The sequence below is a fragment of the Humulus lupulus genome, chromosome X, assembly GCF_963169125.1.
Source record: "Humulus lupulus chromosome X, drHumLupu1.1, whole genome shotgun sequence".
In the NCBI taxonomy this organism is placed as follows: domain Eukaryota; kingdom Viridiplantae; phylum Streptophyta; class Magnoliopsida; order Rosales; family Cannabaceae; genus Humulus; species Humulus lupulus.
In genome coordinates, this window is record NC_084802.1 from 65,145,896 (window position 1) to 65,160,839 (window position 14,944).

The 14,944-nt window shown below is 38.6% G+C and overlaps 1 protein-coding gene across 1 annotated transcript; it reads left to right on the plus strand.

Moving 5' to 3' along the window:
* The first annotated feature begins 1,793 nt into the window (after positions 1–1,793).
* LOC133803829 (GDSL esterase/lipase ENOD8-like) lies at positions 1,794–4,669 on the plus strand. Its single transcript, XM_062241959.1, has 5 exons — positions 1,794–2,288; positions 2,400–2,612; positions 3,054–3,223; positions 3,768–4,038; positions 4,285–4,669. The coding sequence occupies exons 1-5, from the start codon at positions 2,030–2,032 to the stop codon at positions 4,548–4,550; spliced, it is 1,179 nt and encodes a 392-aa protein (XP_062097943.1). The 5' UTR covers positions 1,794–2,029; the 3' UTR covers positions 4,551–4,669.
* The last annotated feature ends 10,275 nt before the right edge of the window (positions 4,670–14,944 follow it).

Here is a 14,944-nt window from a genome sequence, read left to right on the forward strand (position 1 = left end):
TGAACCCTGCATATGGAAGCATCTCTGGTCAATAGGCGAGCAGCATCTCTGCCACGTGTCGGCCACGTGTTGAAAACTCTTACCACGTCATCCACAACTGTTTTTTTGGATAAACAAAGTTGTATTGTGGTAAGGTCCGGGTCGAGGTTAAGGTCAAGGGTTGGGGTCAATGCCGGAGCCGGGGTTTGGGGTCTGGGTCCAAGGCCAGGGCCGGGGTCAGGGTCGCAGTCGAGGGCCGGGGCCGAGGTCAAGGGTTCGGGGCCGGGGCCCGGGGTTGGGGTCGGGGGCTGGTGCGCAGCCGGAGTCGGGGGTTGAGGTCCGAGTCCGAGGTCAGGGTCAGGGCCGAGTTTGGGGTTCAAGGCCAGGGTCAAGGTCGGGGCCAGGGCGGTGTTCGGGATCGGGGTTAGGGGTCGAGGTCAGGGGCTGGGGTCTGGGGTCGGGGCCAGAGGTTGGGGTAGTATCACCTATGATATCGTTTAAAAATATTTATTTTATTTGCTTTTAATTAATACAATATAATTTAATTGCGTATCAAACATAATATAATTTAATACAAGTGAATACCAAAAATAATACTATACAATACAATATGGCGTACGAAATGTGCATAATTAATGTTAGTAAATGAGAAAATTTTATCTCAATAGAAATAGGATCAGTAGAGTTACCAATAAAAATCAATCAATAGCAAATTGAGTCACCTAATCTACTCACAAATAGAAATAAGGAAATTAGAGAAGTCATTTATAAAAACGGGTAATAGAAGTTTCCTATAGTACGAACAAATGAACTAAAAAGAAGAATAAACTATTGCCTCACTAAATAATTCACAAAAAAAATTATTTATCTGATTTTGAATAAAAATTACCATTTGATGCCAATCTGGACTTTGAAATTAAATGGTTAAATACATAATGATGTTACATGCTTTAAGTGAATGATTCAAATATATTATATTATACACATATGAGTGGTCAACATGCATTAAACACTTATAATGAACTCTAAAATCTAATAAGTTTGGTTGGAGCACATCCCTCACTCTTAAAATAGAATAATTAGGAACATGAAAGCCATGCCAACACACGTCGGTATAACTGTATACCCACAATTTATGGGACATATGGGCTTGTGTGAAGTGTATGACCAAAACAAATATAAATTGTAGAGTTATCATATTCACTACCCAAATTAATTAAACAATTGATAAATTTTCATCACATATTTTGAGCTTTCATAGTACCTAGTAAAGTGCCATCTTTATTTTGTGTATTTATTATATTTTTTTTGTATGAGCTTTATTTAAATTTAAACCATTATGGGAATTTAAATTATTTTCAAAAGACGAAAAAAATGAAAATATTAAAAATAAAAGAAGTGCAAACAGATAGAGATTTTATCAAAAAAAAAATTAAATTCACACAACTCACACTATGGGAAATATAACAAATTAGGAGGCTACACTTCTCAGTATTCTCTCCCTTATAATTACAATCTCATATTTCTAGTAAAATTTTAAAATCGATTTTTTAATTTTAAAGCACAAATCCTATATACAAAACAACAAATTCTCTTTTAAGCTTTGTGTATATCACAATTTCCAAACTGAAATCTGCTCTAGAAAAATAAGATTCTGCATGGCTAGTTAATGTGATCTATTTTTAATACATGTTTGAGTGGAAGCATCCATTAGGACACACATGGAGTTACAAGGTTGTCATGTCTTCCCCTTCTCTCCTCCCTCCATTAATATATACCTCCTAATTTTAATTGCTCTTTACAAATTAAATATTATTGCTACCTAAAATTTGATTCAGTGATTATGTACATGGTCGAAATGATAACATAAAATATATAGTACAACATTTGTTTTTAAAAAAATAAAAAAATCGTTACTTTCAAAGATGTTTGAGTTAAAAAAATATATTTTTAGGACAAACTAGCATGGTATGCTACATATTTATATAAAATAGGGACAATATAGTATAGTACACTTTAACAAGGTCCTTTGTCTAATAACCAGTCCTAGATGGGTCTCTCTGCGATAATCGCCCAATTATGCATTGTTTCATGGTGTGTTACTACTATGTTATATGATCCAGTCTTTGCTTCCAAACAAAAATGCTTCTGTGATTTTCCGGCTATCTTCAACTTCGGAGACTCGAATTCGGACACCGGCGGATTGGCCGCTGGCTTTCCAACAGCCTTGAGCCCCCCATATGGGGAGACTTTTTTTGGTGAGCCTGCTGGAAGATTTTCAGATGGACGACTCATCATTGATTTCATAGGTACATCTTTTATTTATGTATAATCTCTTTTTTTTTTTAATGTGAATTTGTGTTATGCATGGAAAAAAAAACTCATCAAGAGATATATAACTTGTAATATGATTGATTTAGCCAAGAGTTTAGGCCTCCCATTTTTGAGTCCATATCTGGATTCTCTTGGGAACAAATTCGTGAAGGGTGCGAATTTTGCGACGGCAGGCTCAACCATCAGACTGCTTTACACCAATATTATACCAAGTGGTCAGTTTAGTCCCTTCTTTCTTGATGCCCAATTCACACAATTCGTTAGACTAAAATTCACTTCCCAAAAGGCCAAAAAAAGAGGTAATTAACAACTCTTCACTCTCTACAAATTTTGATACATTCATTTGAAGATATTTTGTGACAGAGAGACGACGTTAGTTTTTTTCTTTTTAACAAATTAATAGCTACATCTCCATATCATAACTATAGTTAAAGTATTATTAATTTATTATAGAAACTTAAGAAGAAAAAAGAAAATCAAATTAAATTAGAGAAAATAAGTGAAAATGATTAGAAATGTAAACGATTGAGTCGGTAAAAAATATATATATTCTTATCATTTTAAATTTACATTTTTTTCAATTGAAATCCTACTAGCCCTAAGAGGTATATGCTTCCTGAATTTATCATAAAATAAATACATTGTAAGAGTCATTAATTAACAAAAATGTAGTTTTATTTTTTATTTTTTTGTATAGAATGATTTTGGGGTTGATTCTGTATGTTGGCTTAATTTTGTAGGGAGAAGTGGGTATGCAATAACACCCAAAGATAAGGATTTTAAGAAGGCTCTGTACACATTTGACATTGGTCAAAACGATCTTAACGCTGTTTTCCTTGAGACTTTGTCCTTAGACAAAGTTATTGAGTCTGTTCCAGACATTGTCCAAAACTTTGCACGAAACTTTCAGGTGACTTTTACACCAAAGTATACAATTAATGTAGACACACGTGTGCTAATTTAATTGTGTTTAAAGTATTCTTTGGTTATTTAAAATTAATTTTGACCAGATTATATGAATGTTTGAAAGCTCTATCTATTAAACTATTAATTTTAGAGAATCGTGCACTTCAGCTAAAAACACACATTAATTATTTTTGTAATAATGATTCTTATACATGAAACATGTAATAATTCATACTCATTTTACACAGTTAATTTTTCAACAGTATAATTTATTTAGCACTTGACCATGTTATTTCAATGAGTGGTTATCAATATTATACCATATATCATTATATGCACATTTGTGTGTAAATATTATGTGTCTCATTCTCATATAGGTCTCATTTATGATCTCATTTTAATTCATCCTGCCAATATCATATATCTTTTTTATGTTTCATAAAATTATGCATTTTATTTTTCGATTTTTATTACAAGATTATAATATAAGTACTAAAGCTTGTAGATATGCTTACAAAAAGAATCATGATCAAGTTTCACTGATGTAGGACATATATAACATTTCTGGAGGAAAAACATTTTGGATACACAACACAGGGCCAATAGGATGTCTTCCGGTGATTTTGAGTCTTCTTCCATCGACCATTGAGAAAGATGAGGCTGGTTGTGCTAAGCCTTTCAATGAAGTAGCTCAATATTTCAACTCTGTTTTGAAGCAAGCCACTCTTAATCTCTCCAACCAATTCCCTTCCGCTGCTATCACTTACGTAGACGTGTACTCCGTCAAATACTCTTTGTTTGCACACCCTCACAAATATGGTAACAAATAAATTATCACATATATCATCTTATTGACGAACACACTAATATGACTTTTGCCGCCAAAAAAATTACTATGTTACATAGTGACTTAACTACAATATTTCACATTACTTACATATTAGAAACTCAAATGCAAACTTTCAAAATACTTTCTAATTTTCGCTACAATACTTTCTCTTAATATAATTACACTAATTTTAATGAAATATTTAAGTGTAGTAATTATTATTTTTGAGTTGGTAGGATTTGATCACCCATTTGTGACTTGCTGTGGCTATGGAGGAGGGGAGTACAACTATGACAATAATGTTACTTGTGGAGGAACAACTACAGCCAATGGAACCAAAATATGTGTTGGCTCATGTCAACAACCTTCTAATAGAGTTATTTGGGATGGAGTTCATTACACTGAGGCTGCTAATAGGTTTGTGTTTGACAGAATAGTAACTGGGGATTTCTCTGATCCACCTCGTTCTTTGAGAAAATCATGTTTTACTTCTACTATTTGATTAACTAAATATGATAAGCGCTATTCATTAGTTTTAGTGTGTGTGTGAGTGTAGATATGAACATTGTAATGCATATGTACACAATACACACTTTTGTTTTACTTGAATAAATAAATAATATAACTTTGTTTCTATAATGAATAAAATAAAATAATGTATGTATTGTTAGATATTTCATAGATTACAGATTCAATATATTGTATATAATTTAGGAAAACTATAATACACTATGAATAATTGAATGATATAGAAGACATACTTGATTGATCAATTGAGATAATGTAATTTGGTTGTACAATACTAACCTACTAAGTCTTCCTCTCTAGATCTCTATTCTAAAACAGATTATCAAAGAATACACTTGTGATGAGATAATAAGTATTTATAAGTATTTATAGAGTTAGGGGGAGACTTAACTATAAAATTATAGTTTGATTGAGTCTCCTTATCAAATGTTTCAGTTAACTATAAAGCTCACACTTATGCTCCAACTAGACTTCACAGAGAAGCTATGGGCTAAAGCAACAAAGAACTATTCATCAACCCATGTTTTAATAAAACAATTTAAAATGTTAATGTAAGCCCATATAAAATTCTAACACTCTCTCACTCAGGCAACATTAATTTTTAATAGGAGTGGCTGTGATATGTTCTTTTTTTTTACATACTTGTACGTCTTTTTTATATTTTTGATACATAGATAAGTTGTAATCTCAATTTGTTTATATGATGGTGTACATTGTAGTTATTTAGGCTATCCTGCAAATTTTCAGGAAATTCTGGATAATTTAAGATGCCGAAATGAGAATTTCAAACAACCTATTTCACACGTGTATATAAAAAACAGACACGAGTGCAACATACTATTTGAATATGGATTTCAGCACCCTAAATTATTCAGAATTTTCTGAAAATTTACAAGATATCCTAATCAACTACAATGCAAATCGTCATATAAAAAAATTGGACTCACAACTTATCTATTGTTGACGCAGTTTTTTGCCAACAGTGTATTAAGAAATAATGAGGTAGAATAGGGCTTAATAAACCATAATGAAAAATAAATGAATTCACCTAAGAACACATAATTTTTACGTGGTTCAGTGGTTAAAATCCACATAGTCCACGAGTCTATATTATTGTTGTTTCACTCTCTCTATTTTGGCAGAGTTTCGGTATTACAGAATAATGGCCACTCTCCTGTCCAATATTCCCAATATTTATAAGGGAATTTCATGGACATGTTTGGGTAACCGCGTGAGTCAATCACGCATTTACATAATTATTACATTTAATACAAATAATTCGCATTTATATTGGGATATGATTTGATCACAAGGTAAATGTACTCCTAATATCTGGGATATTAAATATGACAGTCTGGTCATAAATATACGTATAAAGGGATCCTGAATCTCTGGGGATCCGTGGGTATGCAATATACTAGAACTACCACGAGATGGATATCTCCTCCAAGCTCGTGCTTCGACAGCTGTTTTAATATTATGAGCTTGCGCTTCACGACCTTCGTATCCCTAGCTCAGGTTAAACCCAAGACACCTAACACCACGCGTGATCACGTGGATAATAAGTAGATATCATTCCCTTGGTTATTTCTCCATATATTTATTTGCCAGCTGTACCCGAGCTGGGTGAATGAACTCGGGCTAAAATTAGGGTACAACATTTGCCCTCCAAGCTCCTGCTCGTGTATGATGTCGTCACTTTCTGACCTGCACAGTAGGGGCTTTTAGACTTCTGTTACATAAAACCACACATGCCTACTACTTGAGTACTGGACACGTGGTGTACTGCAATTGGCGTCTGTTTGGGTTTTGAGGACTGCAATAATTGTCTTGTCACTTTTTTGTCGTCGTTTGGTCTATGTAATCTTAGCCCTTGGATCTTAAACTAATCCAATTGGATGACCCAGATTAATTTACACAATTTACGTATAAGTAGGATGGCCAAACTTCAAACTGCACCACCTTTCATTTAAAAAATTTCCTTTTCTGTACTACCAAGCCTCTCTTCTCTCCCAAAAATCTCAAAAATCGCTCTTCGTGACCAGATATTCAGAAGCTTTCCAGGAGCTTCCCGTTGCCGAGTCTATGCCTTCCAGTATGTGAGTTGTACTTTCCTGTAAGTATCTCATCCTTTGGTTTTAAAAGTTTTTTTTTTATCCAATGGAATTTCCGTTCTTCACCATGCTCATCCACAACATTCATTGTAGTTACTGTTAGGATATTTCTAAATGTTCTTAGGGGTTAGGTTTTGACTTAGGTTCAACGGGTGAGTCCAAAAATGTTTTAGAAATAAGATGTTCATAAAACTGGGAAATTTTCTGGGTAAGTCTGGGCAACTCTAATGGTGAATTAATTTAAAGAACATCCATTCAGGGTAAAGGAAATGAAGGGTTTTTAGGTTTAGAACCAGATAGCTTAGAGGTTACATTTTCTTGGGTGGTTTTGCACTAAACCACCTCCCAAGAAAAGTAGTGGTCTGACATTCTGACACACGGATCCCTAAATATCAGGGGTCTATTAGGAAATCAAGGTGCGTAGCTTAGGATATCACGTGGTATCACGTGATGGGGTTGAGGCTAACCTTAGCTCGTGTAACAAAAGTAAATCGTTTCCTTTGTACTCTCATGTCATAGTATTAGATACTCTTAGGTTGCCTGCTAACTAGGTCATTTTGTCGTTAGGCGATCTGATGGCTCCTCAAAAAAAGAATGCCATGAGCTCGTCCTCTCAACAAAAGAACAAAGGGAAGTAGATAGCCCCAGAATCTCCCATCCCGCACTTCGGTCCGGTGGTGGAGAAGGATATCGTGGTCGATCCCAACGCATACTTTGAGGCTAAGCATATCATTTCAAAGATCATGACTCAGGGGAGAGTAAACAAGATCATGTTGAGCCACAATATAGAGGTCGGAATTGGAACTCTACTCGTCTGACCTGCGTTTGAAGGGGAACGGAGTTGCTCCCCTCTTCAAGATGACTTTGCGACTTGGAGTGACGAGCATCTGAAGGCTGAGGCCTTCCTCCCTTTGGACTAGTACTTCACAGATTTTTTAAATTACGTGAAGTTGGCTCCATTTCAGCTCCCCCCAAATTCGTATAGACTTTTGGCGAGGCTGAAGTATTTGTTCTTGAAACACGAGTGGGAGGTCTCTACTCTGGCAGACATTCTTTATTTCTTCTGCCTCAAGGCAAGCCCCGACCAGAGGGGACGCAGTGACAGATTCTACTACTTCACGCGATTCCCTAACTCGGCCTCCGTCATCGAGCTTCCCAGTCATCCAAATGACTACAAAGACCTGTTCTTTATGTCGAATGGATTCTGGAACTGCGAACACCGCTACTTCAACTGACCTTGTAAGTCTTCCATTCTTATGAATTCCGCTCGTGAATTTTTATTCCTTAAGATATATATATATTTACATGTCTTAACTGAATTTTTTTTCTCATTTAGCCATATTTGCGAGGACGACAAAGTCCGTGACCCTCGGGGGTCAGTATGAGAAGTTATCTGGGCTTCCCCACAGTGAGAAAGACTACCGCCAGGTCATGAATGACATCATGATGCTGGCTTTCCAGTTGATTGGCGAAGGTCAAACACTGGCCTTGAGGACCCGGGCTACCCTTCCGGCGATCTCCGATCTCCCATCCTCTCAAGAGGCCTTCCCAGCCATTAAGGACGAGAAGGATGAAGAGGACGAGGTGCCTCTAGTGCGAAAATACGGGCTCCCGAGGCTGACCGGGAACCCGATCTAGAAAGAGTCGTGTCAGGGGCAGCAGCCAGCCCTTCTGGCCAAGGTAACCCATACCCCTTTAGGGAATTAGATATGGTTGTTGCCAATTTTAGGTTAGTTCATTTTAATCCAAATCAGCTTGCCCACCGTCATCCTTATAACCCGGATCAAAATATAACCCTGCTCTAGTGCGTTGACCACTTATTGGTACACCATGACAGTAGTTATCCTAAGGGCAAAGTCGTAGTTGATAACACCTTAAACTTTAGATCCGCCATTTTTTAGGAATATGGGACGAACCGTAGGACCTGACCTTCTCTACTCCAGGATGCATTTGCCCCTAGATTTAGATGGTACGTAGAGGAATCCAGCCTCGAGGAAGGACCTGAACCTAAACCCCTTAGGATCCCATAAATATTAACTATAGACTCCCCTTCTCTTCCATTAGTTCCAAGGCCGGAGGCCGTGCCTATCCCGGTCAAAACACCCGAGCTGGTGATAATAGACTCATCCCCTAGCCTGGAGGGTAGGATCTTTATTTTCTTTCTTTATATATGTTTTTGACAACTTTATTTTGTGAACAAACTCCCTTTGTGCTTTTTAGGCGAAGAGATGGAACAACCCGGAGCTCCCGACCTCCAAACTGCTTTCCAAGCTAAGAAGGTTGGCTTGGACCCCGTTGTGAAGAGGCCCAGGTTTACGAAGAAGGCCCCCCCTGCAGCGGGAAACACCTCAAAATCCCCCGTCAAAAATAAGGAGACGAGCTCAACTCGGGATCCAGCTCCGGTGACTACGGTCACTACCGAGCAACTTCCTCCTCCCCCACCTCGCTTCATGGCCCCTCAAGTTATACAGACCGAGGCCCCAGCCCCCACCGTCCGAATACCAGTAGATCCTTAGGACCTGGAGAAGATCCCTGAAGCCTTTCAGGGTATCTATTATGTGACTGCGAGCCATATGGTGGGGCACGCCTATAAGGCCAGCTCAAGGGATCTGAGGACCATCGAGGAGCGTAGCACGGAGAACGTTATGGAATCAGCTATGGGGATGAACCTCACTATAAGTTCTCTTTCCTTAGTGAATTTTTTTTACTGGGTGTATATCTTTGACTTTTGTTCTTTTGTAGTCTGCCCTGGCCTAGTATCACAGCATAGCTCGTGCTAGGGCTAGAAATGATGAGCTCCGAGCTGAATCTGAGTGCTGCTCAAACCACCATGACCGCGGCTCAAGAAGCTGAGCAGGCCTCCAAAGCTGCCTCGGTGGCTGCTCAGAAGAATGAGCTTGATGCCAAGGTTGCTCTCGCCTCGTCCACGGAAAGCGAAAAGGCTGCAAAGACTGCATTGTCTACCTCCCAGGCTCAAACTGCACAACTTCAGGGCGAGGTTGATGAAGCCAAAGCAAAACTGCTTGAGGCCAAAGCTGCATTCAAAGAAGAAAAGGCAACCTCATCGTCGGCCATGGAAGAGATGTTGTACCACTGTTGGGCCTTCAATCTGGATGGGAACTTCTCTTTCATGGGACTCAGGCTGTGGGATTCGTACCTTGCAAAATTTAAGGCTCAGCTCTTGCAAGAACCGTCGAGACTGGCGATGCATCCGGAATGGCGGAGGGAGATGGCGAGGAGGTCACATCTTCGGGGCGAGCTGATGGAACCCACTAATCTCCTTTGTATTTGTTTTTCTTTGTAATCATTTAACAATTTTTTTTATATTAAACAATTTCCTTCGGGCTCAGTTCGAGGGTTTTTCACCTCGTGTAATTTATTGGCATTATTTCGATATATATCCATCTTTTGTTCCACTTATCTTTCCTTTATTATCTCTCATGCTTGTGAATCCTTAGACTTGTACATTCGAGATTTTAGGAATCGATTTTTAGATCGAGATAGATTTTATCGAGCTTGGTTATATCCAAGTTTTTGTTTGGTTATTTGTACCCTACCTGTCAAGAATCAGGCCTCAAACCTGGTCATATCTAGGGTTTTTAATGTTTTAAACTTAGTTCACATTAGGTCGATTGAAACGTGAGCTTTAAGAAGTCGTTGAGTAATCAATTTTTTCCAAACTTCTAAGTTTCGGACCTAGTTATGTTCAGGATTTTAAATGATTTTAAATGATTTTAAATTTAGTTTGCGCTAAGTTTATTGAAAATTTGAACTTTAAAAAGCCATTGAATAATCAATATTTCCAAGCTTCTAAATTTTGGACCTGGTTACGTCCAGGACTTTAAATGATTTAAAATTTAGTTCGTGCTAGGTTTATTGAAAATTCGAACTTTAAAAATCCATTGAATAATAAATATTTCCAAGCTTCTAAATTTTGGACCTGGTTACGTCCAGGATTTTAAATGATTTTAAATTTAGTTCGTGCTAGGTTTATTGAAAATTCGAACTTTAAAAAGCCATTGAATAATCAATATTTCCAAGCTTCTAAATTTCGGACCTGGTTACGTCCAGGATTTTAAATGATTTATACTTAGTTCACGCTAGGTTTACTGAAAACTCAAGCTCTTAAAAAGCCATCGAATAATCAATTTTTCTAAGCTCTAAGTTTGTTAATCTTATCGAGTAGGCTTAATTTTGTCAACCTCGGGTTATGTGCCCCCCAAGTAACCAGAATGTAGAAACTTTCTTGGTTGCTTTTACAAACATTAAAACACGAACTAATACAATCTAAAAAGGAAATTATTTAATAATCCATCTTTTATTTAATCAAATGGCTTTTATAAATAATCCTTACATTTATGGTGCTACTACTGATAATATTTTTTCAAATGAAGGGCATTCCAGGTCCGTGGGACTACTTCCCCATTCAGCCGAGCTATCTTGAAAGTTCCTTCACGCAAAATCCCAACGACCTAATATGGTCCCTCCCAATTCGGGCCTAAAACATCGTCCTTGGGATCCTTATTTGCTAGAAATACCCTTCGGAGAACCAGATCGACCAATCCAAGGCTTGCCTTTAAGGTTTTGTTCACAGCCTCGACTTGCCTATTGGCGTGTAGATATGCTACTGAGGAGAAACTCTTCATAATGCCATATTTTTCACAGAAATCAGTAAAGAGATCGCTATCAAATTGTGTCCCCTTGACTGGCATGATATTTTTAGAAAGACCAAATCGACATATAATACTCTTCACCACGTAGTCTAGAACTATTTTTGAAGTGATGGTTGCCAGAGGTTCGGCTTCTACCCACTTCATGAAATAGTCGATGGCCACCACTGCATAACGAACTCCTCCATTTCCCGTAGGTAAGGACCCTATTAGGTCGATTCCCCATACCGCGAATGGCCATGGGGATGAGATCATCGTTAGCTCAACGGGAGCAGCTCGGGCAACTATGGAGAAACGCTGGCATTTTTTGCACTTCTGAACATACGAGATTGAGTCTTTTGTAAGAGTGGGCCAAAAATAGCCCTGCCTCAGTATTTTCAGTGCTAGGTTTTGCCCCCCAGCATGATCTCCACAAATGTCTTCGTGCACTTCTTGTAAAATAGCTTTAGCTTCCTCGGCCAGAACACATCGTAGGAGAGGCAATGAATGACCACGTCGATACAAGGTCCCATCCACTATCACATACCGCGGAGCTTGATAAAGTATTTTTCTTGCATCCTTTCTGTCGTTAGGTAGCCTTCCTGTTGTGAGGTATTCCATTATGGGAGTCATCCAGGTTGGTCTTGTGTCGATCATTTCGACTTCTATCATTTCTGTTACACTTGGATTTTCCAAGAACTCCAGTTGCACTACATTCAATGTCTCAGCTTCTTTTGTGGTGGCAATTCGTGCCAAGGCGTCAGCATTTGAATTTTTCTCGCGAGGTATCTGTTCAACATAACTGTACTCAAATTCAGACAGTTCTCCCTTCACCTTAGCTAGGTAGGCCGCCATCTTGGTACCTCGAGCTTGATATTCTCCTAATACCTGATTGATCACGAGTTGAGAATCACTATAGAATTTGGACGGCTTTTGCCTTGAGCTCCCTTGCCACTCTCAGCCCAGCTAATAAAGCCTCATATTCGGCTTCTTGTTGGATGCCTTAAATCCGAATCTCAAAGTTGTATGAAATTGATGCCCTTCTGGGGAGAATAGGATGATTCCAGCTCCTGATCCATTCTTGTTTGATGATCCATCCACGAAAATTTTCCATAACTCCTGCACCGACTCCTTCGGGAGCTCCTCTTGAAATCTGGTGCATTCGGCCATAAAATCAGCAAGGGCCTGACTTTTGATTGAGGTCTGTGGTACATACAATAACTAAAACTGGCTAAGTTTGATAGTCCATTTTAACAGACGTCCTGACGTTTTAGGTTTTTGCAAAACCTGCCTTAAAGGTTGGCCGGTCATGACGTTGATTGAATGGGACTGGAAATATGGTCGGAGCTTCCTGGAAGCCAATATCAAACTGAATGTTAGTTTCTCTATCAATGGATATCGTGATTCAACTCTGATAAGTCTCTTGCTTATTTAATATACTAGTTTTTGAGAATGATCTTCTTCTCAAACTAATACGGCACTGACTGAATTTTCTGTCATGACCAAATAAAGGAACAGAGGTTCTCCAGACATAGGCTTAGACAACACTGGGGGGTCAGCCAGGTGCGTTTTTAGGTCGAGTAATGCATGTTTGCACTCCTCAGTCCCCTCAATTTTTTTGTTTCCCCTGAGCAAGTTGTAGAATGGCAGACACTTGTTAGTGGATTTTGAAATAAAATTATTCAAAGCTGCCACCTTTCTAGTCAGCCTTTGAACTTTTTTACGTGACCTGGGCTAGGGCATTTCTAACAACAATCTGATTTTCTTAGGATTTGCCTTTATTCCCCTCGTGTTGACTATGAAACCCAAAAAATTTCCAGATGCCACTCCAAACGTGCACTTCTGAGGATTCAGCTTCATGTCATACCTCATTTAAGATTCCAAAACATTCTTCTAGATTGGATACATGATTATCGGCAGTCTTTGATTTGACAAGCATATCATTCTACATACATTTCCATACTTCTCTCAATCTGATTAGCAAACATTTTGTTGACTAAGTGTTGATATGTAGCTCCGGCATTCTTTAGCCTGAAGGGCATGACTTTATAACAATATACATTATTTGGGGTCATGAAGCTAGTATGTTCCTGGTCTGCAGGATTCATTGTGATCTGGTTATATCTAGAATACGCATCCATCAAGGACATGAGCTCGTGACCTGACGTGGCATCTACCAACTGATCAATCCTTGTTAGTGGAAAGAAATCCTTGGGACATGCTTTGTTCAGTTCCGAGAAGTCGATGCAGGTCCTCCATTTCCCGTTTGGCTTTGGGACTAGCACGGGATTGGCGACCCAGATCAGGTATTTTGCTTGACGAATAAACCCGCACTTTAGTAGTCAAGCTACTTCTTCATCAAGAGCCTCAGCTCGGACTATTCCCTAGTGTCTCCATTTTTTGGATTTTTCAGGCATGTTCCTATCCAAATTTAAAGTGTGCATGATTACACTCGGGCTTATTCCCACCATATCTTCATGTGACCAGGCGAAAACGTCCAGATTCTCTTGTAAGAAATTGATCGACTCCTTCTTCCTTTTATCATTAAGATTCTTCCTAATCTTTACGACTCTTAAAGCTTCATTGGGGTCAAAGTTTACCTCCTCGAGCTCCTCTATAGCTTGGAGTTCTGACCTGTCTTCCCCTATCCGTGGGTCAATGTCATCGCGTTGGGCGCCGTTACTGTCCTATTTTTGCTGAGGTTCTTCCATCCCGCAAGTAATTTCTACTTCCCAAGACTCCTCACCTCCGTCATTTACGACCATAGCTTGCTGCCAGGGTTGTGATTTTCCCTTCATAGAAACGATATAGCATTCTATGGCAGTGAGTTGATCACTTTTGACGATGCATATTCCCGCAGCTGAGGGGATTTTTATTACTAGGTGGTGGATAGAGGTTATGGCTTCAAATGTCATCAGCGCTGGTCGACCCAAAATCACATTGTATGCAGCTGGGCAGTCGATTACCATGAACTCAAGTAACTTGGAAACAGTTCGTGAGTCTTCTCCCAATGTCACCACCAATTCGATCGTCCCGATGGTTGCTGACCCTTCACCAGAAAACCCATACAGAGTCATTGAGGTCACCTTCAGGTCAGTTACTGACAACCCAATTTTTCCAAGGTGGATCTGAAAAGTAGATTCACAGAACCCTCCGATTGGTGAGCCGAACGGTTATGACCAAGGGATCATTATGTGGGAATTGGACGTGGCTAGCATCCTCTTATGTAAAAATGATTTGTTATTTTTCCAATCATTGTTGTTTCGATAATCGCTGTTCCAGGACGAACTCCAATCCGTTATGGGATTTCAGTTTGTTAATGTACCTTTTCTGAGCCTCGCCGCTCGTGCTTGCCAGATGAGGTCCTCCCGAAATGGTGGCTGATGGACCCAAAATGGGTATGTTTTAAATATTTATAACTCGCAAGCGCACAAATCATATATGAAGTATAGTGTTTGTGTAAGCATGAGATCGAACCCAAAGGAGTTGTCTAAAATAAAAAAGAAAACTATTTTAAACCAAAATTAATAAATTCTAACCTAGTTCCAAAGAATGATGAGATTTAATGTCATGAACAAAAAATAAAAGATTTAAAGTAAAGCTAT

Coding starts and splice junctions, on each gene's coding strand:
- LOC133803829 (XM_062241959.1), top strand. CDS start 2,030: ATGGGTCTCTCTGCGATAATCGCCCAATTATGCATTGTTTCATGGTGT. Junction 2,289..2,399: donor ACTCATCATTGATTTCATAG/GTACATCTTTTA, acceptor TGATTGATTTAG/CCAAGAGTTTAGGCCTCCCA. Junction 3,224..3,767: donor ACTTTGCACGAAACTTTCAG/GTGACTTTTACA, acceptor TCACTGATGTAG/GACATATATAACATTTCTGG.